At 40.6% G+C, this 25,600-nt stretch overlaps 1 protein-coding gene across 8 annotated transcripts in view; it reads left to right on the top strand.

Annotated features, from left to right (window-relative positions):
• Positions 1 to 25,600, top strand: part of LAMA4 (laminin subunit alpha 4) — a 145,125-nt gene that overhangs the window by 46,587 nt on the left and 72,938 nt on the right. For 4 of the 8 annotated variants that reach the window (XM_069598067.1, XM_069598071.1, XM_069598070.1 and 1 more), the window contains exons 4-9: positions 244 to 368; positions 5,323 to 5,403; positions 16,425 to 16,639; positions 18,628 to 18,723; positions 20,909 to 21,060; positions 22,871 to 22,981. In XM_069598067.1, coding sequence (XP_069454168.1) covers positions 244 to 368; positions 5,323 to 5,403; positions 16,425 to 16,639; positions 18,628 to 18,723; positions 20,909 to 21,060; positions 22,871 to 22,981 — 780 coding nt within the window. The remainder of the gene's footprint in view (positions 1 to 243; positions 369 to 5,322; positions 5,404 to 16,424; positions 16,640 to 18,627; positions 18,724 to 20,908; positions 21,061 to 22,870; positions 22,982 to 25,600) is intronic. The other 4 variants (XM_069598068.1, XM_069598074.1, XM_069598073.1 and 1 more) reach the window with 1 other exon arrangement.

Consider the following 25,600-nt stretch of genomic DNA (forward strand, 5'->3'; position numbering starts at 1 on the left):
AACTCTGAAGAGAGCCCCCAGGCTGCCAGTGCACGCGCAGAAGTCTTCCCCATGGTTCACACTTTGTAGCATCCACTGGGGCCAGCCTAGCTCCTCTATGCTGACCAGTAAGTATCAGTACATACCATCTATTTTGTCAGGCCCGATGTCCCTTTTGCTTGAAACACTGCTTGATTCCCACATTTGCTCTGTATAAGATTTCTTGTGTGCCCTTGTCAATTTTCTTATCTTTTTGTCTCATAGCACTGCCAGCGGAACACAACAGGCGAGCACTGTGAGAAATGTCTAGATGGTTATATTGGAGATGCCATCAGGGGACCCCCCCGGTTCTGCCAGCCATGCCCCTGCCCCCTGCCTCATGTTGCCAAGTAAGTCTTAAAGGAAAATAGCCTTTTCTCCTGCTTATTCCCTTTGATTTTCTTTTCTTTTTTCTCCCTGTATAGAGTTCTAGAGTTTTTGTACAATCAAAATTGAGTATCTCCTGTTGTAATGAAATTGGAAAAGATACAGGAAAGTTTTCTAGACCGAATCCACTTTCAGGAAAACTTAAAACACTTGCAGTATAGGTGATGACTCTGTTCCCTAAATATTGGGGGTGGGTTGCAGGACACATCACAGACACAGTGAAGTTTCCCAAGCTTTATAAGCAAGGCTAGTCTCATTTTTTCTCTGCTATCCCTTGACCTAGAAAGCCTGCAAATGGTGATGCCAACAGACATTATAATTCAGTGTTTTCAGTAGTAGTAGTTTCTTCTGACTCCCACAGAGCAGACCTTTTCTACATGTGGCAGCTAAGTGGATTTTCAGGTAGAAATAGAGCATAGATAAACAGAGTGCTTTAGACCAGCCAGCACATAGAAGATTTCTGAGAAAATGAATTTTTACTTCTGGCTGTGTTTCCTGAATGAGAAGTTAAAGACAATACACATACATCTTAGTGGAAATATTGGAATCCTTTTCAGGCACATATATGTATAAATCCAGTAGTCAAGTCAGGACTAGCCATTTTATTGGACTAGCCATTATTTTATTTTATTAAAAATGTAGAATGTAATGTAGAATTAAATGTAGAATTAAAATGATGTAATGGTATTTAGTTTTCCAACGTTTTGCTTACTCTATATCAAGTGCTCTTCTGATTGTTTGGATGTAATATTTCCTTGATAGTTGTTGCTCCTTGATTAAATAATGCATCAGAGGTTAAAGCGTCTGCCTCCAATGCAGGAGACCTGGGTTCGATCCCTGGGTCGGGAAGATCCCCTGGAGAAGGAAATGGCAATCCACTCCAGTATTCTTACCTGGAGAATCCCATGGACGGAGAAGTCCATGGGGTCGCAAAGAGTCGGATACGACTGAGCGACTTCACCTCACCTTAACTGTAAAGTAACTAGAAAAAGTCTTGAATGCCTTACATACACACACACTCTCTCTGTGTCTCTCTCTGTCTCACACACACATACACGCTCTGTCTTTCTTGTTTTCCTTTTTATTATGGCTTCATACAGGATGCTGAAGATAGTTCCCTGTGCTATATAATAGGATCTTGGTGTTTATCCACCTTATATGTAATAGTTCGCATCGGCTAACCCCAAACTCCCAGTCCATCCCTCTCCCACCCCTCTCAGGCCACCTGACAACCGCCAGGCTGTTCCCTATATCTGTGAATCAGTTTCTGTCCCATAGATAAGTTCATTTATGCCATATGTTCGATTCCACATATAAGTAATATCATCCCACATACTTTCTTATCAAGAGAAAAGAGATGACAGCCAAGTTTCCCCCTAACTGTTTTCCCCTTTATTGAACACCAGTATCGCCTAACATTTCACCTCATAGCTTGTGATTTGTTCAGAGCCTCTGATGAGTCTGGCAGGCAGTGCAGAAGTCAAAAGTTTTACAGTCCCATCTTTCTTTAGGAACCATTAAACTGCCTTAGCCCTTGCTTTGTGACTTTTCCTGTTCAGTGGTATTAATAATGTGTACAGAATGGATGGTACTGAGAGTGAGAGTGGAAAACTCAAACACTGTGTTCTGTTATTTTTATTCAAGCATGTCCTGATTTATGAGCTCCCTTTGCTTCATCTAGATACATTATTTAATTGTTCATTAATATTCTGCTCTCAAGCGTGAGTCTTAACCATATCTGATGGCGTGTTCAGTGTGCCATTCCCTTACCGTGGTGTAGTTATTTTGTTAACTATGTTTACCTCCAACTTTCTAATAACGGGTTTCACTCATTCTCCCACATGAACAAAGTTGTTATATAGCATCATCTGCTCAAAGCAGGTTTATAAGGTTAGAGCTGCAGTTTCTTTAGAAATTAACAGATGAATTAGAAAGGTAATCCCAAATTCTTCATTGTGTTGTCTGACTTTTGTACTTTTTTGCACCATACATATGACAATTACTTATCTAAATTATGTGACATTAATGCTTTGAAATATGAGGCTTCTGGAACCTCATTGGCTGAGAAGTCTTATCTATGTAAAATCAATAAATATTAATCAAGCACTTATTATGTGCCAGTCATGTACTGGTTGTTGGTCACAGTTGTGAATAGAATGGTCAAAAACTCCTGCCTTCCTTAAAACAGATCAGATTGCAACAGTATTTTGACGCTTCTAAAGCATATGACCTTTTAATCTATGAGACAGATTATCCAGTGTCTTAGTTCATTAAGAAGCTCTTTTGAAGACTGTTAATGCTTTTAAATAAAATAAGCAGAAACTTGCCAGTTGGGTAATGAGCTTCATGTCTTAAAAGAGAAAACACAGGTAGTTCCATAGGCACCAAGAAATACCATTTCCACCCATGTTCTTTCTCTGCTTGTGTGTGTAGATCTGAGTTCAAAAGAGCAATTGAGGGACTTAAAGAATGGATTGTGCAGTTAGGTACATATTCACAGATATAAAAACTGAAGTTTCTAGAGGACAGATTTGAGATGAAAAAACCTGTTGAAAATTCACACAAAAGCAAAAATATACAACCTATAAGTAAAGAACATATGTGAGAGTATGGAGGAATGGGGAAGGGTAGGAGAGAACTGCTTTCTCTGTAGTGGCAATAGTTCTACTTCCTGAATCCCTTCAGGGAGAAAACTGGCTCCAAAAAGCTGGGAGTAGTCTGCAATCCTAGAATAGGACAAATTGGCCTGGATCCTATAAAATGCTAGTCTTTGATCTGGCCTTATTATTGACTGAGTTAACTAATCTCAAATACTAATCAAATATCATATAAAATCAGACTCCCCACTGCCTCTTTCAGCTTTTCTTAAAATTCATATTGCTGCTTTCTATAAAAATCATTCATATTGGTGCTTTCTATAAAAATCATTCATATTGCTGCCTTCTATAAAAATCAAAGTGCCAGGACTTTTATTTGAGCTCTCAGAAAGGCACCATGTGTGGAATCTCAGTTCTGTTAGAAAGATACACCAGTTGAGCCTACAGACCCAGGATTTGGATCCCCAGTTACAAAAGCCACATCTGAAAGCAAGAAAGTGATGCTTGAGGGAGTTTTGCAAACAAACAGTGCTGAGTCTGTTTTCCTTTAAGTTCCCTGAGGGTTTTTCAAAAGCATAAGACTGCCTTCCACTTGGAGAGGGCACCATGGTTGTTAGTGTGGGCTGAGAAGGGCGCAGTGACTTCATTTCCCTAGCTCCAAACAGACTTCAGCCTAAGCAGAATGTAAACAGCTAATGCTGATGAAAAGAAAAAACAGGAGCTCTCGACGGCCCTACTGCCCCTGCGTCTCCCTCCACCAAGACCAGTGGCCACATAGCTGTTCCCAGGGTCCATTTACACAGAGCTCAGTTATTTATTTGGGGTTTGGCCAGACATCCTCCATGTCTACTAATAATTGCTCCAAGTAAGGAAAATGTCATCTGTTCATAACAGTAGGATGTTAGCTCAAAGACGATAACTCCAGGCAGATATTTCATTCCTTCAAGCCATGGGTGGGCCAACTGGGTGGAACATCTTCAAAGAAATATGCATGTTCTGGACGCTTAACTGATGGTGCTTCTTTAAGGAGGCTGAGGAATAAGAACAAGAAAAATAAAGGATAAATGCCAAAGAAATGTAATTCATTGGAGTGTTTTTAACCAAACTGCTAGAGAAAATAAATTGTGTGTACTGCCTTTTACTGAGAAGCACATGTTGTTTTCTGATTGATTTTATAAATGTATTCACACAAAGCAAACATATCCATTTGCTTTCCTCCAAAGACCGTTAGGTCTTTGCTGATACATGCAGAAATGTGAGAATAGCAGGTCACGCTCCATGGATTGTACACTGCCTAAGCCAAAACTAATTTAAAAGTCTTTAAAATGTTGTATACCATCTTCATAGGGATAGATTCCTGTCAATGTAGAATTTTCAAAACATATAGAGTAATATTCCATTTCCCTGCCTTGATAATTAAAATATTTATTCTGCTGAAACAGTGTTTGTTTGTTTTCTGTTCTGTGTCCTACTTTTTATTATCAAAAAAAGAAGAAGAATCAAGAGAGAGGGTTTCATGGACTAGAATCCTTTTTACTGTGGGTCCTGTTTTTCTTTCTTTTTTTTTTATTTTAATTTTTATTTTATTTTACTTTACAATACTGTATTGGTTTTGCCGTACATTGACATGAATCTACCACAGGTGTACATGAGTTCCCAAACATGAACCCCCCTCCCACCTCCCACCCCATATCATCTCTCTGGATCTGAGTACTTGCTTTGTGACTTTGGTCAGTTGAGCCAGTCCCTGCACCCTTTATTCCCAACCCTTAAGGTACACATGAAAGAAATTAAACTTCTGTGGAGATTATAAAGCATAGTTTAGAACTGGCTCATGATGTTGAAGCGTGAAAGAGAGCTAATGCAGGAAAAAAGAGGAAAACTTTGAACATCACAGAAAGTGATGGAAAAAAGAAAATTCTCATATGAATCTAAAATCACAGGTAAAATTTGCTTATTTTATATCCAGCATGTGGTTTAGACTTGCATTAAATACATACACACACACACACACACACACACACACACAAATAAACGTTATGTTCTGCAAATTCCCACTGTTTTAAGTCAAAATAATGAAGTGCCTCTGTGCAAAAACAAATGAGGTAGACAGAACTGGTGTCACCAGTGGTGTGTCACTTTCTGTCTGAGCCTGATATTCTAAGCTTTCCTAAAAGGAGGGAGATTTAATTTAAATGAAGCAAGTGATCACACCCTTTTGACCTTGAGGGGGACCAAGGTAGAGATGATCTAATCAAAATTAAGACAGCCTCTTCAGTGATGTATGGAATTGACTTCTAATATTCTCTTTCAATTCTAGTTTTGCAGAGTCCTGCTATAGGAAAAACGGAGCTGTTCGGTGTATTTGTAAAGAAAACTATGCTGGACCTAATTGTGAAAGGTAGGCTCCTAAATACCCCTATGCTCTGTGACGGTAAAAGGAAACTTCCTGTTTCCTACATTTATCAGTTCTGCCATGCTCTCATTCAATAGGTCTTAAGAGACAATGAGGGATAGCATTTCAGAACCCTTTAGGGGAACTTTCCCAAACCCCATGCCATAGATACAACTATAAGAATGCTCCCTAAGGACTTCCCTCGTGGTCTAATGGATAAGAACCTGCCTGCCAATGCAGGGGACCACGGGTTCAGTCCCTGGATGGGGAAGAGCCCACATGCCACGGAGCAACTAAATCCGTGTGCCACAGCTACTGAAACCTGTGCTGTCTAGAGCCTGTGCTCCACAACAGGAGAAGCCACTGCAATGAGACGCCTGTGCACCACAGCTAGAGAGTAGCCCCCGCTCACCACAGCTAGAGAGAGCCCGAGCAGCAACAAAGACGCAGTGGAGTCAAAAGTTAATTAGTTTAAAAAAAAAAGATTGTTCCATAGGCGTCCATGGCTACATCACAGGATAAATGGGTAAGGAAAGAGGAAAATGAATGTCTGTATTTTGAAGAGATGGTTTTGGGAACCGTCCTTTCTCTCTCTCTCTCTCTGAGTACAATAATTAATGTCCAAAAGAGAGGGAGAAAGAGAGAAAGACTTCTTCAGGCATTCCTTTTTTTATTAACTGGTTGGTTAATACAGTGATGCATTGAAAAAGGCACAAACCTATTATTTAACCGATTTTTTATACCATTTCCTCTCCTGAAAAGTAATTCCATGAGTTTGGATTTTCTGAATGCCTTTTTTGGTATTTATACCTAACACTTTTTTAAGTTGCTTTGGGCTTTGCTCAAACAGGAAAGGACTTGGCAAGCAAGAGCGCACGGCTTCCCACCAAATGATTTCTGGCAAGATATTTCCCATCCTCCCTCAGCTGCTCACAGGTTTCTAAGATAAAAGGGCTTTCACTAAAAGAGTCTCACAGAGAGGCCTTATTTTTAACACAAATGCCATTAACCTCAGCTTCCCCATGTATTTAGGCAGCAAAATGATGCGCGGTGTCCTCAAGACAGGGAAGGAAGGGCCAGGAAGGACCAGTCAGACATCTAGTCCCATATCTCCATGGTCGTGGGGTGCTCGCTTCACACAGCACACTGCCTACTGCCCTGGGTGGGGCTCACAGACTCAGCCTAGGGTTCAAAAGGTAAACCTCAATTACCATTTCACATCCAAAGAAAACACCCTCCACCTCTCAAAGTGTTGCTCTGGAACTCTTTAGAAAAAGGCAGAGTGTCTATGGAATGTAGAAAACCTCTATATTTTGAGGAGATTGTTATTGTAATTGTTAAATATGCACAATATGGATAATTCTTTTGCTAAAAAGTTGTGGGATTTTCCCCCCTTTTACTGTGAGAGAAGAGGACTGTGAAAGCTAAGAGACCATGTGAATGTCATCCTTTAGGGGGACTGCTAGAGATGATCAGACGACCTTCAGCTGATGAATGTTGGTGACACGCTTATTCTGTATTTCTTTATGTGGGGACCCAGGAACGTGAACCATCTGATTTACTCATTATTTGGCTCCCCAGGGGTGTGAGAGGTTGTTTATCAGCCAGGGATGGAGCTTCTTCTCATCAGTGTCTGAGATTAAACTCAGTTTAGTCTGATAAGGATTGAGCAATATTACTGGCTAATGGGTGCTAGATGGCTCCTGAGAGGGGAATTAATAGTCTTAGAGTCCTGCTGACCGAACACACATTCCCCCAGAAGTGAAGTAATCTGGACCCCAAGGGCTCAGTTCTACACAATCACACAGGGGTGTGGATAGGGTTCTGTCAGCAACAGCGGGGGGCCTGCCACAAGACAGCATGTACCCTCAGACATGGAGCTGTGGGTGATAAATCCCCCGGCACACATTGGAGGCTCCTGGAGCTTGGCATTAATCAGCAAGGCTCAGTGAGCTCTGCTGCTTAGCTGGACCTGGATTGATAGGATGGAGGAGAGATCACCAGTTTGGAAGGTGGAAGTAAAGTGCTGAGATGTAGCATCAGCCTGGCTGAGTCCATCTCTCAGCTTTGGATTCCTTTGTGATCTCTTTGTGATCCTCCTGGGTAAGTTATTTGGTCTCTATATGGCAATTTCCACGTCTCTAGAAAGGAAAAAAATGAAAAATATCCACCTCATAAGACTGCCGTGAGGAGTACTGTGAAGTTCTTAGTATGGCACCTGAGACTTAATAAATGTTCGATAGTAATTAACTGGTGACAGTGTGCGTCGTTGTGCCTATTGTCCTGTTTCCACCACTGGCATAATGTGTGCTTGGGACCAGTTGGCTTGTTTCCCTAAATCTCAGTTTCCTTAACTAGAAACAGTGCCTTTACTATGATTGTCTCTTGTGTCCTCTCTCAGCCTCATAACTGCCCCTAGAGGTGCTCATATTTTATCATTTTGCAGGTGAACCAGGATTTGGAAAATTTGGGCTAAACATTTGTATTTTTCTCCCATTCTGCTTTTCCCAAATGTCTTCCTAAGAGTCTCCTGTTTTAAACATTGATGATTAATGAGCTAGATGAACTTCTGATGTGGGGGAGAAAAACGTTTAATCTGTTGACAATTCCCTTTGAAAGGAGGCTACATCTACAGGGGCTGTTCTAAGGCCTTTCATCTGCTTTGGGGGAGGATCACTTAGAATAAATTTCTCCATATTTCCTGTCCATCCTTCCTCATACCCTGCTGTTTTAAAGAGAATGTACTGAGGTCTTTTGCATTAAAAATTGACCTGATAATCCAGGGAACTCTTCCTCAAAATATAACACGGAAACAGATTGTAGTGGAGCGGGTAGGGATGTGATACAGGTACGATACGGTCTCTTGTCCTCAATGAAGTCAAAGCTAGGGGAGGAGACAAACCTCAAAAGCACTGATTGCCAGACAGAAAAAAGGAAATGCTAAAGAGAAGGCTAGCAGAGGCTCTTCACAACTGTAGTGAAAGGAGAGATTTCCTTCCCATGGAGGGGCTGAGTCATCTCACAGGAGGTGGCCTCAACCGCTTGTGATTTCTTTGACTCTGAAACTGAGGGGAGGGGGGCCTCTGTTTTGAGTTTAATCATCAGATTGTTAAATTTTTCCAGTTAAACTTCATCTAATATGTTTTCAGTTAATTTGTAAACTTCATCTAATATGTTTCAGTTAATTTGTAAACATCTTTTCAAAATATGTAGCTGGTTTGTATGGATATCTATCTCATTCGTCCAAACAAGAACACACTGGGTGTTTCTCTACTTAGAAATCATTTAATCAAAGGTGGTTTTCAAGTCTGACTTTGTGTATGTATCTCCTGGAAACCTTTGGATTCCCAGGCCCTGCCTAAACTCCTCTGTGCCCCACTGAAAAGAGACCTTTCAGGTGAGGCTGGGGGACCCATATTTTGACTCCCCATTGGGTTCTCACAGCAATCGTCTCACTGGCTTGTGAACTACTGCTGTTTCAACCTTTGATACCGCACCCACAGACTATAAAATAGTGTTTCCCAAACTGGGACACAAGAGCCACAGGTGTCCTTGGAAATATTTGTGGAGGTTCATGGGTTCTCTGTGAGTTTTTTCTTAATTTTGTGTTTTATTTCAGTGATAATCCCGAGGGAAAAAAAGTTCACTGAAACGTGTTCTATATATTCTGTAGTACCATGTTATAATAGAGGAGGATCTATCTGCCTCAGAGCGAAGGAGAAAATAATGGCTGATGGTGTGTCAGTAAGACATTACAGACAGCTGGAGGCCCAAAGACATGACACTGAGGCAAACTGAGTCACCATGCAGCAGAAGATAAGAAGAAGAGGTGCCAAGAATACCAGAAGAACTGTACAAAAACATCTTAATGACCCAGATAACTATGGTGGAGTGATCAGTCACCTAGAGCCAGACATCCTGGAATGCAAAGTCAAGTGGACTTTACGAAACCTCACTACGAACAAAGTGAGTGGAGGTAATGGAATTCCACTTGAGGTATTTCAAAATCCTAAAAGATGATACTTTTAAAGTGCTGTACTCAATATGCCAGCAAATTTGGAAAACTTAGCAGTGGCCACAGGACTGGAAAAGGTCAGTTTTCATTCCAGTCCCCAAAGAAAGGCAATGCCAAAGAATGTTCAAACTACTGCACAATTTACACTCATCTCACATGCTAGCAAAGTAATACTTAAAATTCTCCAAGCCAGGCTTCAACAGTACATGAACCATGAATTTCCTGATGTTCAAGCTGCTTTTAGAAAAGGCAGAGGAACCAGAGATCAAATTGCCAAGATCCATTGGATCATAGAAAAAGCAAAAGAGTTCCAGAAAACATCTACTTCTTTATTGACTATGCCAAAGCCTTTGACTGTGTGGATCACAACAAACTGTGGAAAACTCTTCAAGAGATGGGAATACCAGACCACCTTACCTGCCTCCTGAGAAATCTGTATGTAGGTCAAGAAGCAACAGTTAGAACTGGACATGGAACAATAGACTGGTTCCAAATCAGGAAAGGAATAAGTCAAGGCTATATATTGTCACCATGCTTATTTAACTTGACTACCCTGGTGGCTCAGATGGTAAAGTGTCTGTCTACAATGCGGGAGACCTGGGTTCGATCCCTGGGTCAGGAAGTTCCCTGGAGAAGGAAAAGGCAACACACTCCAGTTACTCTTGCCTAGAAAATCCCATGGACGGAGGAGCCTGGTGTCCATGGGGTCGCAAAGAGTCGGACATGACTGAGTGACTTCACTTTTATTTAACTTATATGCAGAGTACATCATGCAAAATGCCAGGCTGGATGAAGTACAAGCTGGAATCCAGATTGCTGGGAGAAATATCAATAACCTCAGATAAACAGATGGCACAACCCTGATGGCAGAAAGCGAAAAACTAAAGAACGTCTTGATGAAAGTGGAAGAGGAGAGTGAAAAAGTTGGCTTAAAACTCAACATTCAGAAAACTAAGATCATGGCATCAAGTCCCATCACTTCATGGCAAATAGATAGGGAAACAATGAAAACAGTGACAGACTTTATTTTAGGGAGCTCCAAAATCACTACAGATGGTGACTGCTGCCATGAAATTAAAATAGGCTTACTCCTTGGAAGAAAAGTTTTGACCAACATAGACAGTGTATTAAAAAGCAGAGACATTACTTTGCCAACAGAGGTCCATATAGTCAAAACTATGGTTTTTCCAGTAGTCGTGTATGGATGTGAGAGTTGGACTATAAAGAAGGCTGAGCGCCAAAGAATTGATGCTTTTGAACTGTGGTGTTGGAAAAGACTCTTGAGAGTCCCTTGGACTGCAAAGAAATCAGTTCTAAATATTCATTGGAAGGAATGAAGCTGAAGCTGAAACTCCAATACTCTGGCCACCTGATGTGAAGAACTGACTCATTGGAAAAGACCCTGATGGTAGGAAAGATTGAAAGCGGGAGGAGAAGGGGACGACAGAGGACAAGATGGCTGGATGGCATCACTGACTCAATGGACATGAGTTTGAGCAAGCTCCAGAAGTTGGTGATGGACAGGGAAGCCTGGAAAACTGCAGTCCCTGGGGTCACAAAGAGTTGGACATGACTGGGCAACTGAGCTGAACTGAACTGAGTCCTCACACAGCACAGGGCAGGTCATGCATGCTGCAGTCCAACAGCCCTCTACCATGTCACATTGCAAATGGCCATTCAGTTGCAACAACATCGTCTGTTGCCTGAATGATGCTGTTAATTTGAATTTGATTCATTTTATAGTTTTGTTGTGTTTTATTTGGAAAATTTATTCTGGTTTTTCAAGATATATAAGAGTCATAGAGATAGAGAGTTACTACTTAGTTTTCTGTTTGAAGTATTTAAGGATGATTTAAGTGAACACTGGAAGAGATAGTCTATATAAATGTTTTCCTTTTCACAAGGATGCATACAACATACATGTTTGCTCAACACTGGTCTAAAATAGGAAAGACATGAGCCTCTTTAGTACTGTGTAAAATAGCTCAAACATGCCAGTCTTCCCAGTAAGGTCCAAGTTATTTAGCCTACTCTGGGCCCTGCCTGTCTTTTCCCAAAGCCCTTTCTCACCTCATAATTTAAACTCCCCGTACTGGACCTGCTGCTCTTAACACCCACTGGGTCAGCTGTAGAGCTTACCACATATTATTGCATTTAGATGACGATCATGGTGATAATGGTAAAAATAATCAGTAATATTTACTAGTGCTTACTGTATGCCAGATACTATTGTCAGCACTTTCTTTGCAGGCAATGAAACATTTAAACCTCAAAGAAAAATCCTGTGAGATACCATTTTCATCCTTATTTACAGAGAAAGAAAGTGAGACACAGAGAGGTTAATCCACTTGTTCAAAGTCAAACAATTTTTAAAAATCTCTTTGAACTGTGAGCTTCTCAACAGTAGTGTCTTATTTATGTCTCTCTTCATTCTTCCCCCATTAAAGTATCTAGAATATTGTAGGCACTGAGTTACATTTGTTTCAGTAATGCTTCTTTAAAACTTTTTTACTAAAAAACCCCAGAACTTTTATTATTCCTTTTAGAAGACTCCATGCAGTGACAAGAGTCAGACATTTCTTGCACCATTTGACACCCTACTTCTCACCCCATGCCTGGAAAATCAAAGATCCAGAATTGAATAGAGGTTGCAAATGTAGGTTATCTTCTGAGGCAAATAATTATAAAATGAACAATCATATGGACAGGAGTTTTGAATCTCATTCTCATTCAGAGTGACCTTCCCTCTGCTCCTAAGTAGTGCATTTTATTTAAAGATGGAGGGGCCTGAGACTCAGATCCTTGAGATTTAATCTAAGGTCACACAACCCTCATTGTTGAATGAAGAGTTTTCAGTTACTCAACATATATGATATCCATGCTCTAAGTAATCCATATTGTCTCTTGTGGCAGCTTTAACAGTGTACCTTCATCCATTCAGCTCTTTGAGGGACTGAGAGACATGCTGAAACCATATGAGGATTTATTAGGTGGCTCTTATTGCTTAAGGATCAGGAAAGAAGAATGGGGCAAATTAAAGTAGATTTAAGGGAATCTGAAAATCTAACAGGAAAGGCCAAACATAATATCATCAGAGACCATGATGAGGACAGTGACAATGATTTTGATAATGACCTTGAAGTTAGAAAAAAATAAGAGGAAGCTAACATTTATTGAGGATTATATTATGATTCAGGTTTCCGAGATGGCGCAGTGGTAAAGAATCTGCCTGCCAGGGCAGGAGACTCAGGTTCGATCCGTGGGTTGGGAAGATCCCCTAGGGTAGGAAATGTATTCTTGCTGGGAATATCCCATGGACAGAGGAGCCTGGAGGGCTATGACCCATGGGCTCACAAAGAGTCAGACACAACTAAACACGCACCATATTATGATTTGGTGATTTAGTCTGATCCTTTATGCAGGCATCATGTTTTACAAACTTAAGCTGTCAGACCTGTTATCTGTACAAGATTCTTCTTATAAGCCCTACTCTTGCCTGCTCCATTTCTGGATTCTTGCCCTGTGACCTGGAATGGGTTACTTATATTCCCCTAGCTTTAGTTCCCAGTCTTTGGTGGAGAAGTGGAGAGCATTTATCTGGCACCTACTATGTAACAGATACTTTTTTTCTTTGTTTAATTTAACCCAAATGACTATAGAGCCATGTCCTCCTCAGAAAAGCTTCTGTGCCACCTGGGCTGGGAATTTTGGCACCTTTGATAAAGGCATTCAGTGAGGGCTAGAATGTAGCCCTGGGAAGAGAAACAAAGGAGAAAGAGCAGAGGACAGGGAAAACACTACAAAAACTCCCCAAATAATAGTTTTTCGTCAAGAATTTTTTTTTTTACCAAAATGTTTTTTCCAAAAAGCCTATCTTTTTTCCCCCCATTTTGCCAAATGATATGATTACTGACTGAAATAACAAAGTTCATATGTCACTGTTTTTTCATTTGCTTTGTATATTTATCAGCTCTATTTTCTCTGAGTGAATTAAGTCATTAGTATAACTAGAAATGAAATTACGGAAGCAAATAAAAGTGCACCAGTCCTGGGTACCTGGACTCCTGTGTTGACTCTGAATCCAATTCCTGGTCCTTTTGTATCCTTTGTAATTTACTCTTTGAGGGCAGGAATTAGGCATATTAATAGATGGCATTTGATTACTCACCTGTTATATCATTAATGGCTTAATTAGTTGACTCATTAATGCCATACTTGTGGAGTGGAAAGAGTATAAACTTGGGAGTCCCGCTTGATGCTTGAGCCATGTAGTGGTGAACCAGTCATCCAGCTTCTTCATCATCTGGTTTCCTCATCTATAAACTTGGAGTCAGAGAGGGTTTAGTACAAAACCTTTGCGTTCTCAGGCTATAACATCTGTAGGGTTGAAGTTGGGATTGTGACTTCAGAGTTGCCTTTGAGACTGCCACCAAAAGATGTTCTTGAAATTCAAAGTAACTCAAAGTAGGTCTCTACTGTGGTTGAGATTCTGACTTAGAGAAGAGAGAGTTTGGTTTTTCTCTTGTATAAAACCAGGAGACTGCCTATGGAGATCAAAAACAGTGGAATCAAACAGAGGAAAGAAAGTAACTGGCATCTGGCTTCTGTGAGCGTGGACAAGTCTGTTCGCTCCCGGGCCTCGGGCTCCCAGTTGCACACTGAGGAGGCAGATCCACATCCCATTTTAGTGAACCTAAGAATCCTAGTATTCTGTTTAGTGGATTGCAGCCCAGGATAGTAATTCAGTCCAACCGTGAGTTCCACAGAGGAATGATGTTTGCTAACTTGGGAACCAGAGGGCCTATAAACTAGAGGTACAGAGACATAAGTATGAATAACAAAATGTATCAAACATTTCCTCTTGGTGGGTTGTATGGCACTTAACATTCATTCTTATCTTCTTCATGGTCCTTGGTATCTAGAGTTTGTATAATTATGCCTAATTCCTTTCCTGTTCTTTCAGTGCATAGGCTGTGTGTTTTTCCTCTTCCTGTCTCTCCATGCCTTACACAAATAGACATGAATTGCCCTTCTGTTGGTTGAATTCACTCATTCATGTAAAGCAGCAGCAGTGTGATCCAGGGTGGAGTGAAGAAAAGAACATCAGGGTTAGAGGGTCTGGGTCATATGCTGTCACTTCCTGGCTGTGCGAGACTGGGAAATCAAACTAGCCTCTCAACCTCAGAACGCCAGGCCTGGGTGCCCTCCCTCCTGGGTGTCTGTGGTAATTAAATAAACTTATCTAGTCGAAGCCATGAGATGCAATGCAAGTGACTGAACATACACCATCATTATGATTACATCAAAAAACTGAGACAGGAATAAAGCCTGGGAAAACATATGCAAAATGTTGAACAGTGATTTTGTTAAGGTCTTGGGATTACAGGGGTGATCTTTTTTTTTTTTAGTTTCTCTGTTTTTCAAATGTTCTGAATCATAATTCTTTTGCTTTAAATGGTGGCCTTAAAAATGTGGTGTCTTATTATTACTGGCTGGGTCTTATTGGTTTCCTTGGAAAGTCTTGCTTTCCACTCCCAAGGCCAAGGTTCCACCCGAGGCCTTCCCCACCCAATCCCGGTCTCCTATTCCAGCCCACGGTCCATCCTGAACTCTTATGCCAACACTGGCTTCACTCACCATTACTTTTATCACACATGAAAACCTTCACTGGCTCTCTTCCTTTTTCTCTGTCTTCAAAACTGACTCCTGTGCCCAACCTTCAGTCCCATGATGGTGCAGCTGCACATTCTTTCCAGCCACTCCCAAAGCTGCTTCAGCCCACCTTAGCCAGTCTTCAACACCAATTTAGGGGACAATAGCCAGCCAGAAAATGTGTATATTGGCTCAAACAGTATTCTTACAAAGTTTGAAGCAACCTTTAAAAACTAAGATTTCACATACAAATCCAAATTTCAACATTTCCTTTAAAAACAGTAAGATTTACCGGACAGATCATTCCCTCACAGGTACAGTGTGGAAACAGTTGATAGGAGCTGAGAAGCGCCTGCCCCCTCAGATGAGGCCTGTGGTCCCATCACGCTCAGCAGGGCTTCTGCTGGCCTACAGGTTACCTTTTGGAAACAGTAAAGAAAGGTATTTTTCCTCTGGGTAGAGGCAGCCCCACCCAGAGTGCGCAACTTGGCAAAGCCAGCAAAGGCTGGAAAGATATCAGTCTCTACTCTCCAACTGGGCTGGATTCTCTTCATTAAGGGCCAGCTGGCATGACCATAGGCATCAGCTCTGCCCCCACAACAAATGCAGCTAGGTATCTGGTCTCTGTAGGCTTATATATCTAAAACCTACAGAGTAATGGCCATCTGGCTCCAACTCCACTTATCTCCACTTATCTGTGGGACTCCCTCAGCTCTGCCCTCTGCTTCATCTCCACACTGTCTTCTTTCAGTCACAGGATGGCTGCCAGAGCCAGTCATGCTGCCTGCCTCTTTATTCACCTGCGGATGGAGAGAATGCCGTCACAAAGCCCTCAAACAGCCCAAGCTCCACTCCAATTGAATCACTCCTGTGCCAAACCATTTTGACTGGGACAGTGCCAGGCACTGATTGGCTCAGGTTTAGTATCAGAACAATCACTCTGGCAAGGTGGAATATATGCCAGTGATTCTCAGTAAAGGTATTATTAAAATTTTGTCCAGAACAATTCTTAGCTGTGCCCTAGTGGCAAATCTTATGCCACATTTAGCGTATCTAGTACCACCATCCTATGGCAGCAGTGCATCCCAGTCATTGGGGTGTGACCACAAATGCCCACAAACTGGTTATAGCCAGACACTCCTGCACCTGAAGGTCTTGCTGAACTGACCGGGCTGGAACACAATGAAGAAGGGTAGTTCCTTAGAAAACAAAGTCCAGTTCTATAGGAAGGTGGGAGAGGGGGGATTAATTCTGGGAGAACAGTCCAAAGAGATTCATTATATTTTCTTCTAGGTAGGAAAGAAGACAAAAAGGAAGAAAACTATGGATGCTCAATTTTTAACATGTGATTCCCCTTCAGGTGTGCTCCTGGTTACTATGGAAACCCCTTGCTGATCGGAAGCACTTGTAAGAAATGTGACTGCAGTGGGAATTCAGATCCTAACCTGATCTTTGAAGATTGTGATGAGGTCACTGGCCAGTGTAGGAATTGCTTACGCAACACCACTGGATTCAAGTGTGAACGGTGCGCACCTGGGTACTATGGAGATGCGAGGAGAGCCAAGAACTGTGCAGGTACAGTGCTGTGCACACGACTGCAGCCACCCGACGGGCGCACGTGTGATAGGAGCAGGCCAAGTGGATTTCTCTTGGGGACATACTGCAGTTACCCCCTTGACACTTTTCCAGGGTAATATGGAGGCTCAAGGTATGCATCCCACATTCATAGGGGTAGATATTTTTGTCACGACTAGTGTATCTTAGCTCACGGGTAGAGTGGACCATGAGACACTTAACTCCAGTGACCTTTTGTCTTATCATCTATATGTCCTTCCAGTTTTGACCAAAGAAATAAATCAGACTTCTGCAGATAACCTATCATTGACCAGAGGACTGAATGAAATCTTGCATGGTTCACATCAGTTTTCTTATTCTGCAAACTATGTCTGTCTTTGTAGTTATATTTGGTAAAAATTAGCATTTCAGTGAAATAGATTAGCAAATCCAGAAGTAGTTTCCTCCCCCTATTTCTTCAAATTATCAGAGAAAATATTCCAGGGATAGTATCTTCCTGGTTAGACTTCAGTTAGACTGAAAAGTACCAATTTTATTTGGGATTTCTCCAATCCATTTACCTCAGAGAGTGAAGCTCTTCAGAAGTGAAGTTAAATTGCCTTCCTGCAGGATTAAAGGGAGGCTGAGACTGAGTATTCCTCCTTTTATGTGCCTTTGAGATGAAGAAGACTGAGGAAGGGGTATTGTTCTCTTGTGGCTTGCTTCAGTTGGAGATACTCTCACTGAAACAGGTTTCCACTTAAAGAGATTTTTAAGAAGTGAAGAGTTTGAAATTGAGAAGAAAACAAATATGGTCTGCAAAAGTCACAGAAAAGTAACCATGCCTCCAGGAAAGCTGTGTGCACAGAAGCATAACCCCGAGAATAACAGAGGGAGGAGAGGAGCACTGTGTCCAGTCAGACTAGAGAGAAGTGGGCATCAGAAAGAGGGTTGGCAAAGCCAAAGACTTAAACATTGACATCCTGATTCTCAAAATATTAACTAAACTCATGTTTAAATGACATGATTGCAGATCACTCTTAGAAAAGAAGCTAATGTTGGAAGCAATAATGCATGACCTTGCTGAAGTGTTTCATAAATCTGTATTTTGTGGAACATTTTAACAGGCAAAATGTAATAAATGTATGTTATCCTTGAAGCCAATTTTTTATGATTATTCTGTAAAGACAGTTAAGAGGTGGGAGGAAGTTCACAATTCTATTCCAGCTTACTGCTAGCCTACATAACTGAAGAAATCCTTTATAAATATTAAAAATTAATATCCACTCCAAAATGCACTGGAAAATGAACAGTCTGGTGAGATTGAGGTTTTGTTTTTGTTTTTTCCCCAAAAAGCATTCTTGAAAATCATCAATAGATTAATAATGGGCTCTCAAGTCTTCTAAACTCATGTAAATATGGTCCTAATTCTTTTCACAACATTGTTCTCAACTGTCCCACTGGTAGCTATCATTGGGAGGTTTGGAGTCAGTCTTGCCAAGGGTCAAGCCCTGTAGGAGCCAAGAATCGCTCTTGGGTCCCCTCACTCCTAGTGGGCTGCTCCTCGCTCACACCTGGCAGTAATCAAACCTAGACTTGGATTAAACTGGAGAATCTGACTGCGATAAAAGGATGACTTGGATTCCAGCTGAATGATGGACTGTGTGATCATTTTTTACCTTGTAAAACTGACCCGGATCTCTTTGGACTGAAGCAGTTACAAAGTCATGTCAGGATTTCAAAAAGTTGGGATGGGAACCCTAGAATGTTGAGATTTATCTACTTTTGGCCCAGGGTCACCTTTGAAAGTCTCACCAAGCTGGGGCTTAACTGGGTAAGAAGAGTAATCCCTAAATCATGTATTCCTCATGATCTTAAGAAAGAATATAAATTAATCCCCACTGAAGAATTATATACTGATAGCAAGTATTTCTGCAAACCAAAAAACACTGTGATACTTTAGGCATTAAGAAAATGAATCCCTAATCTCTTGTTTTTGTTTCCCACAGCGTGCAGTTGTGGGGGAGGTCCATGTGACAGTGTAACTGGAGAGTGCTTGGAAGAAGGTTTTGAGCCCCCTACAGGCACGGACTGCCCAACCATAAGTAAAAATAACAGTACATGATTGACTAACCCCACTTTCTCTAATGTGCTGCAGGTGTAGGATTAAGAAGAGCTATGCAATCCCACCCTCTCTAGAAACTGTCTGAGTCCCACTGTTGGCTTTAACCCTGTCTGTGCCTCAACCAAATGGACCCTAAGCAAAAGACATTCATTCCACTTGATTCCAATTGGCAAATAGCAAGTTGCATTTAAACAGCTCTATATTAGAAAAATTACTTTTGTCAAGTCTTTAAGTTCAACATCTTACTTAGTAGGTAAAGTTGGAAATACAGTTCCCAATGACTGAGTTCATTTTAGGTCCTTTTTCTATATTATCTTTTCAGGTCCTCAGATAATGTAATCCATAGACAATGCTTTACAACATTTGGTAAACTCATATACCCAGAGATTTAAGTGCTTTTCCCCAGATCACTCCAAATCTGAAGTGGCACCAGTAATATAATATTCAGTCCTTATGAAAAGGAGCAACCTTCTCTCTTTCCTGTCTCTCCTGTCATTCAAATCATGAAAGTGAAAGTGGATGTTGCTCAGTCGTGTCCAACTCTTTGGGATCCCGTGGATTATACTGTCCATGGAATTCTCCAGACCAGAATACTGGAGTAGGTAGTCTTTCCCTTACTCCAGGGGATCTTCCCAGCCCAGGGATCGAACCCAGGTCTCCCACATTGCAGATGGATTCTTTACCAGCTGAGCCACAGGGGAAGCCAAGAATACTGGAGAGAGTAGCCTATCCCTTCTCCAGTGGATCTTCCCGACCCAGGAATTGAACCAGAGTCTCCTGCATTGCAGGCGGATTCTTTACCCACTGAGCTATCAGGGAAGCCCAATTCAAATCATGAGTAGGCCTAATAGTCTACCTGCTGAAACATTTCCAAACAAAAGCCCAGAGCCAGTCTTAATGACTTCTCAAGCATCCTTTAAGCCAGTAGCCTAGAAAAGTCCATGATTGATTTTTAGAAGGATTTAAGGAAAGTTTTGCCTTAGAAAGCCTTCTATCAAGAAAGTAACTAATATTTGGCTTTCAGTAGAGTGTTTTAAAGACTACTTTAATATTAGATATCCCTTCCCCCAAACAAAAACATCTTGGCCTCTCAGTCCCTCTGGGCACAAGAGATTAATATCACAATGAATCCCATATTAGAAGGTGACATAGGATGGAAGGCACAGGCTGGGCAAAGTTTGCATACTGACAGCATTGGTGATCCTCTATGCACAGTCACTTTAAGGATGTCAAGGTGCCTGCTTGGCCTCTATGTGTCTCCTCCACCAGCCTGATGTACTGGCTGGGGAGTTTCCTTAGAGAGAGCATATGAGGAAGACTGCATTAAACTTCAAGTAACAAATTAACATATTAACAACCATTAACCCTTTAGTCTTCATTTATCAGTTCTCTAGAAGAGAGTACGTCTGGAGGAAAGAGGTTGGAAACAGAAAAATTTCAAAGAGTGTCCTTAGTGTGTCCCAGGAGGGCATTGGATTGTGGGGGTGATGACAGTGGTCAGAGGGACTCGAATGTGAAATGCAGAAAGCCGCGAGAAACCACCACCCTCCTCACCACATGTGCAGGGTCGTCAGCTGTCAGAGAGTAATATTAGCAAACAGTGAGGTCCTGCCGACCTGTTCAGACAGGAGGTCAGGCCATGGGGAGGCACCGGGCCATCCATGGAGTGAGGAGAAAGCACTGGAATCTGAACAGTCAGTAAGGAAAGCTGCTGGGAGAGGAGAAATGGCAGGCGAGTTCCATCTTCACTGGCCAGCACCAAGCGGAAACCCACAGCCTGACGTGGAGGGCATCCTCCCAGACAGCTTTCCCCTAACCAGAGAAAAGTGGGGAGAAGGTTCTTTTCAACCACCCACCGTCTCTCAGATGCCTTGCCCTTTGTGCTTCCTTTCCTCCTCAGCTCAGCCATTAGCGTTCATGGTAACCTGCTTTTCAGTGGCATGTTTTTTTTTTATGTTTTAAGCAGGGATAGTGCCCAACGTACACTTTGGTCATCTGAGGCTCTCTAAGTATAAGGACTAGTTCCATGGTCCAGAATAGCTCCTCAGGAAACAAAAATACGAATAGTATTAACCAAGGAAGGGCATATAATGACCAACTTAGAGCAGCATGCTTCCCAGCTGACCTTTGATTTTGAGGAAATGACATGCCCGTTGTACCACCAGGCTGCGATAAATGCATCTGGGATCTGACTGATGACCTTCGGTTAGCAGCGCTCTCAATTGAAGAAAGCAAATCTGGCCTGTTGAGTGTGTCATCTGGTGCCGCAGCTCATAGGCATGTGAACGAAATCAACTCCACCATCTACCTCCTCAAAGTATGCAGGAATGGTGTACTTTCGGGTATTTTCACTCTGGTTTCACAGGGTCACTCCTAGTACCTCCTACCCTTTTCTTATCTGAGTCCACTAGTTACATTACAGATTGCTAGTCCTTGGAAATTATGAAAAGTTGATTATAGTCATGCGCTCCATCCTAAACCAGGAGCTGTCATCTATGAAAAAGGTTAATGGAAAATGAGATGCCTGAAAAACTAGTATCTATGTACAAAGCTATTGATAGAGGAGAAACACTTATTTTCTTAAGCTGTACATTGGTTACTTAAGTCAACATAACATACTATTACCTTAGCTTCAGTTTGCTATGTTTTCGTGGGTTTCTCTGAAAACTAATACATACACTGTTCTCTCTTTTTCCTTTCTTTCCTCCCTCTTTCTTCTGCCCTTGCCATTCCATCTCACTGACACACATTTTTTCTCATTTTTCCATACTCAAACACACACTCAAACACACAAGCATGCTCATATGCTCCGTTTCTCTTCCTTGATCTAGTGGTTAAATCTGATAAGCAAGTTAAAGGCAGACAGTAGTCAAAAACTGTAACATGCTTATATATCTAAGCTTTAAGAGATGTTTTTTCCCTCTCTAAATTATAGGCTTCTGTCACAACCAACAGATACTTTTTAAAACAATGATAATCAGCTGAAAGGTTAATAGAACTAATACCAGTATACTTTTTTATTTTGTTAGTCAAATTAACGTAGTGGTTAAGAGCATAAATTTTGACACCAGAATGCTTAGATTCAAATCCCAGCTCTGACACTTACTAGCTTTGCGACCTTGAATAAATTATTTAACCTTTTTAGTTTTCATTCCCCTCATCTGAAATTGAGGATAATTATTACACCTATCTCATGGGTTGTTGAGAGAATTCAGTGAGTTGTTATATAGAGAGCAGTCAGAATAGAATCTAACATAGAAAGTGCTCAGTTCTCTGCTTTTAGGAGGTACAAATAATATCCACAGCAATTGCCCAAATCAGCAAAGTGTAGAACAAAATAAAAATCACAAAGTTGTAAAGCTGGATGAAGTCTTAGTAAGCACTCTATTCCCAGTTGGGGAATTGTTTTTTGTCCAAACTCATCTATTTGGACACATGAAGGCAGTATTTCTCAGAGGAGTCACCCAGACTCAGTCCCCCTGATACTGCTTGAATCCTCTTTCCCCAAAAGGACAGCTTCAAGGTAGAACTAGTTATTATATCAGATATAATAGTTTTGTAGCTGATAGGAAGTCAGTGCCCAGATTGAAGGACTTACTCCAAATTTAAGGAAAGCTACACCTGGTGCAAACTCCTCAAAAATGGAAATGAAAAGGGCAAATTGTCTGAAATAAAAATAATTGTTCTCCTTACATTAGAAAGAGGAAACTTAATTTCTAGAACTCAACTTTCATTGATCAAGGTGGGTTATCATTTCCTCGAAGACCTGCCGAAATTGAAATTTTAAAGCTCAGACAAGCAAGGCCACCGCCCGTCTCTATTGAGCCATTTTGCAAATTTGCAAAAAGTACCCTTTCCTCAGAACCAGCACAGCCCACACCAGATTCTCCAGCCTGCTGAGGGGAGCTCACAGAATTTCTGTCCCCAGAGATCTCAGTCTCCTCATGCAGACCTCAAATTTCATACCAGCTTGCAGTAGCCTGTGGACCCCACTATTTTGAGAATAAAGGCTAACTCTCTACTGTAGTCCTCTTACACTGAAAGGGTTTTCTGTTTATTTTTATAAACCTGGTGTGCACATCTACTGACTATGGAAAAATATGTATTTGGTTTTTTTTAATCCACAGACAAAATTGTCAGAAAGAGAAAACCAGTATGTCCTAAGAAAGATACAAATCAACAATGCTGAAAACACAATGAAAAGCCTTCAGTCTGACGTGGAGGAATTAGCTGAAAAGGTATGTATTTGGTCTCTGAGACTAACTTCAATGAGGGATTTAGCTAGTGTGAGACTGGCTAGTCACAAATGGCTGAGGCTTAACAGCCCAGAAAAAAAATACAGGGACCCAGGTGCCTTAAAATAAATCAAGGCAAAACCTGAGGATAAAGTTAAACACTTGGTCTCTACTATATCTTCCATTTTGATTGGTTTCCTTGAAAAACCATGTTTATGGGGAACTTTCGTTGTGTTTGCTGCTGGTAAATACCATTGATATATATTTCATTTGGATATTCGTTCGGCTGTTTGCCTTAACATTTTATGGCCAAGAGCTATAGAGCGTCCAGAAGTAAACTTTATTACATAGAATATAAACTTTAAATGTTTGTTACAGGATGCATTAAATAATAAAAGGAAAGAGGAGAAATTGTGTTGAGAAAGCAATTTTGCAGTTTGGCTGGGAAGAAAGAACACTTTGGATCCTCATTTTTTACCATACACTATTAATAAAATGAACTTCAAACAGATTAAAGACTTTAGTTTAAATCTAAAATTTTCAAGAAAACAGAACTAGATAATTATTAAATCTTGAAATAAAAATGCAATTAAATATAGTGTGAAGAATTGTAGTAAAAAGAAATAATAGATTTGACAAGGTAAAATTGCAAATACTCAGTAAAACAATTAAATAAATGAAAAAAGTCTGTGAGACTAAGAAAAATGTTGAGGGAAATGTGGCTTGTAAAAGCTCTCACAAATTAACAAAAACATTAAAACATGAGCAAAGTCATTCCCCAAGGGTCTAATGGAAAAATATCCATCTAATAAAAAAATAGAAAATGCAACTAAGCTCCAAGGCACCATGTTTAATATACTAAAATCTTTAACACATTTTTTCCCCTGATTATGTTCCACCAGTTCTGCCCAGAGTACCCTGGAATTTCTGCTTTCAGATACTAATATTTGACATAAACTGTTGTTCTTTTCAGAAACAATTCTCATTTTCTGCAAAAATAATAGTTAAAATGACTCTGATAATCTCTTTGACCTTGGACCTCTTAAACTAAGAGATTATGCTTCTAAAAATATGAATTACTTTAATTGAATCCTTAGAAGATTCAACTGCTTTTAAATGCATATAAAAATTGTGTCCCCCTTTCTCCATGCAATAGAGCATATTAATCCAACCATTAGCATTTGAGGAGCAGTGAGATCTCTTAAATTTCAAAGGAAAATACCATGAAAGAAATCTTTGTGAAACTCATTGTAATTTCATTTCTATGTCATGGCTGGAACTTGCTGGAAGTGTCTCAAATTCTTGAGGAAATGTTTTCACCAAGATTAGTTCCTCCCATAGCTTAGATACAGAGTTACTGATTGTTTTCTTGTACAGTTTTCCTACTTCCAATATTATTTAAATGCAGGTTTTCATGGGGAGGAAATAATGTAAGCTTCAAAAGAATATCATAATAGAAAAGGCTCCTGAGCAACAAGAACAGATCATCAAAGCAGGAAGTTGATGATAAAGCTACTAGAACATTAACCCAGTTGTTTCCATTGATTCCTACTGAAAATAACATCGTTCTTGTTGTGATATCAACAGTCCTGATGGTACAAGAACCTGCTGAAACATTTTGAAACAAACACCCAGAGCTAGTCTTAATGACTTCTCAAGCATCCTTCAAGCCCTTGGTCTAGAAAAGTTCATAATTGATTCTTAGAAGGATGTAATAAAAGCTTTGTCTTAGAAAGCCTTTTATCAAGAAGAGTTCACAATATTTAGCTTTAACTAGAATGAAGAATTTCACTGTAGATTCCCTCAGTGTGGTAAAAATCACAGTAATGTTGCCTCTAAAAATTGAAAATGTGGTTGATCCTTGAACAACTTGGGTTGGAACTTCGAGGATCCACTTACACACAGGTGTTTTTTGATACTATGGTACAATGGTATTACATGATCCACAGTTGGTTGAGTCCAAGGATATAGAACCTCAGATATTGGGGCCAACTGTAAAGTTATATGTGGATTTTCAACTGTATCAGTGCCCCAAACACCTGCATTGTTCAAGGGACAACTGCACCCTCTGTATGCAAAGTAGCTGTTACGTGAATCTAATGTAACCCAAATCTCACAGTTTACATTAACTTAAAGTTACTGGGTTTTTGCCCCAACTTCCATATCTAAGCTTCCATATCTAGCCCTCTTTTGATAAATCCTACTACCTCTTCCCACCCTATACTTATGGAAATTTACCTGCCTCCTGAGAAACCTGTATGCAGGTCAAGAAGCAACAGTTAGAACTGGACATAGAACAATAGATTGGTTCCAAATTGGGAAAGGAATACATCAAGGCTGTATATTGTCACCCTGCTTATTTAACTTATATGCAGAGTACATCATGCAAAATGCCAGGCTGGGTGAAGCACAAGATGGAATCAAGATTGCCAGGAGAAATATCAATAACCTCAGATATGCAGATGACACCACCCTTATGGCAGAAAGCAAAGAGAAACTAAAGAGTCTTTTGATGAAGGTGAAAGAGGAGAGTGAAAAAGCTGACTTAAAACTCAACATTAAAAAAATTAAGATCATGGCATCCAGTCCCATCACTTCATGGCAAATAGAAGTGGAAACAGT

This window comes from Ovis canadensis, chromosome 8, assembly GCF_042477335.2.
Source record: "Ovis canadensis isolate MfBH-ARS-UI-01 breed Bighorn chromosome 8, ARS-UI_OviCan_v2, whole genome shotgun sequence".
Lineage (NCBI taxonomy): Eukaryota > Metazoa > Chordata > Mammalia > Artiodactyla > Bovidae > Ovis > Ovis canadensis.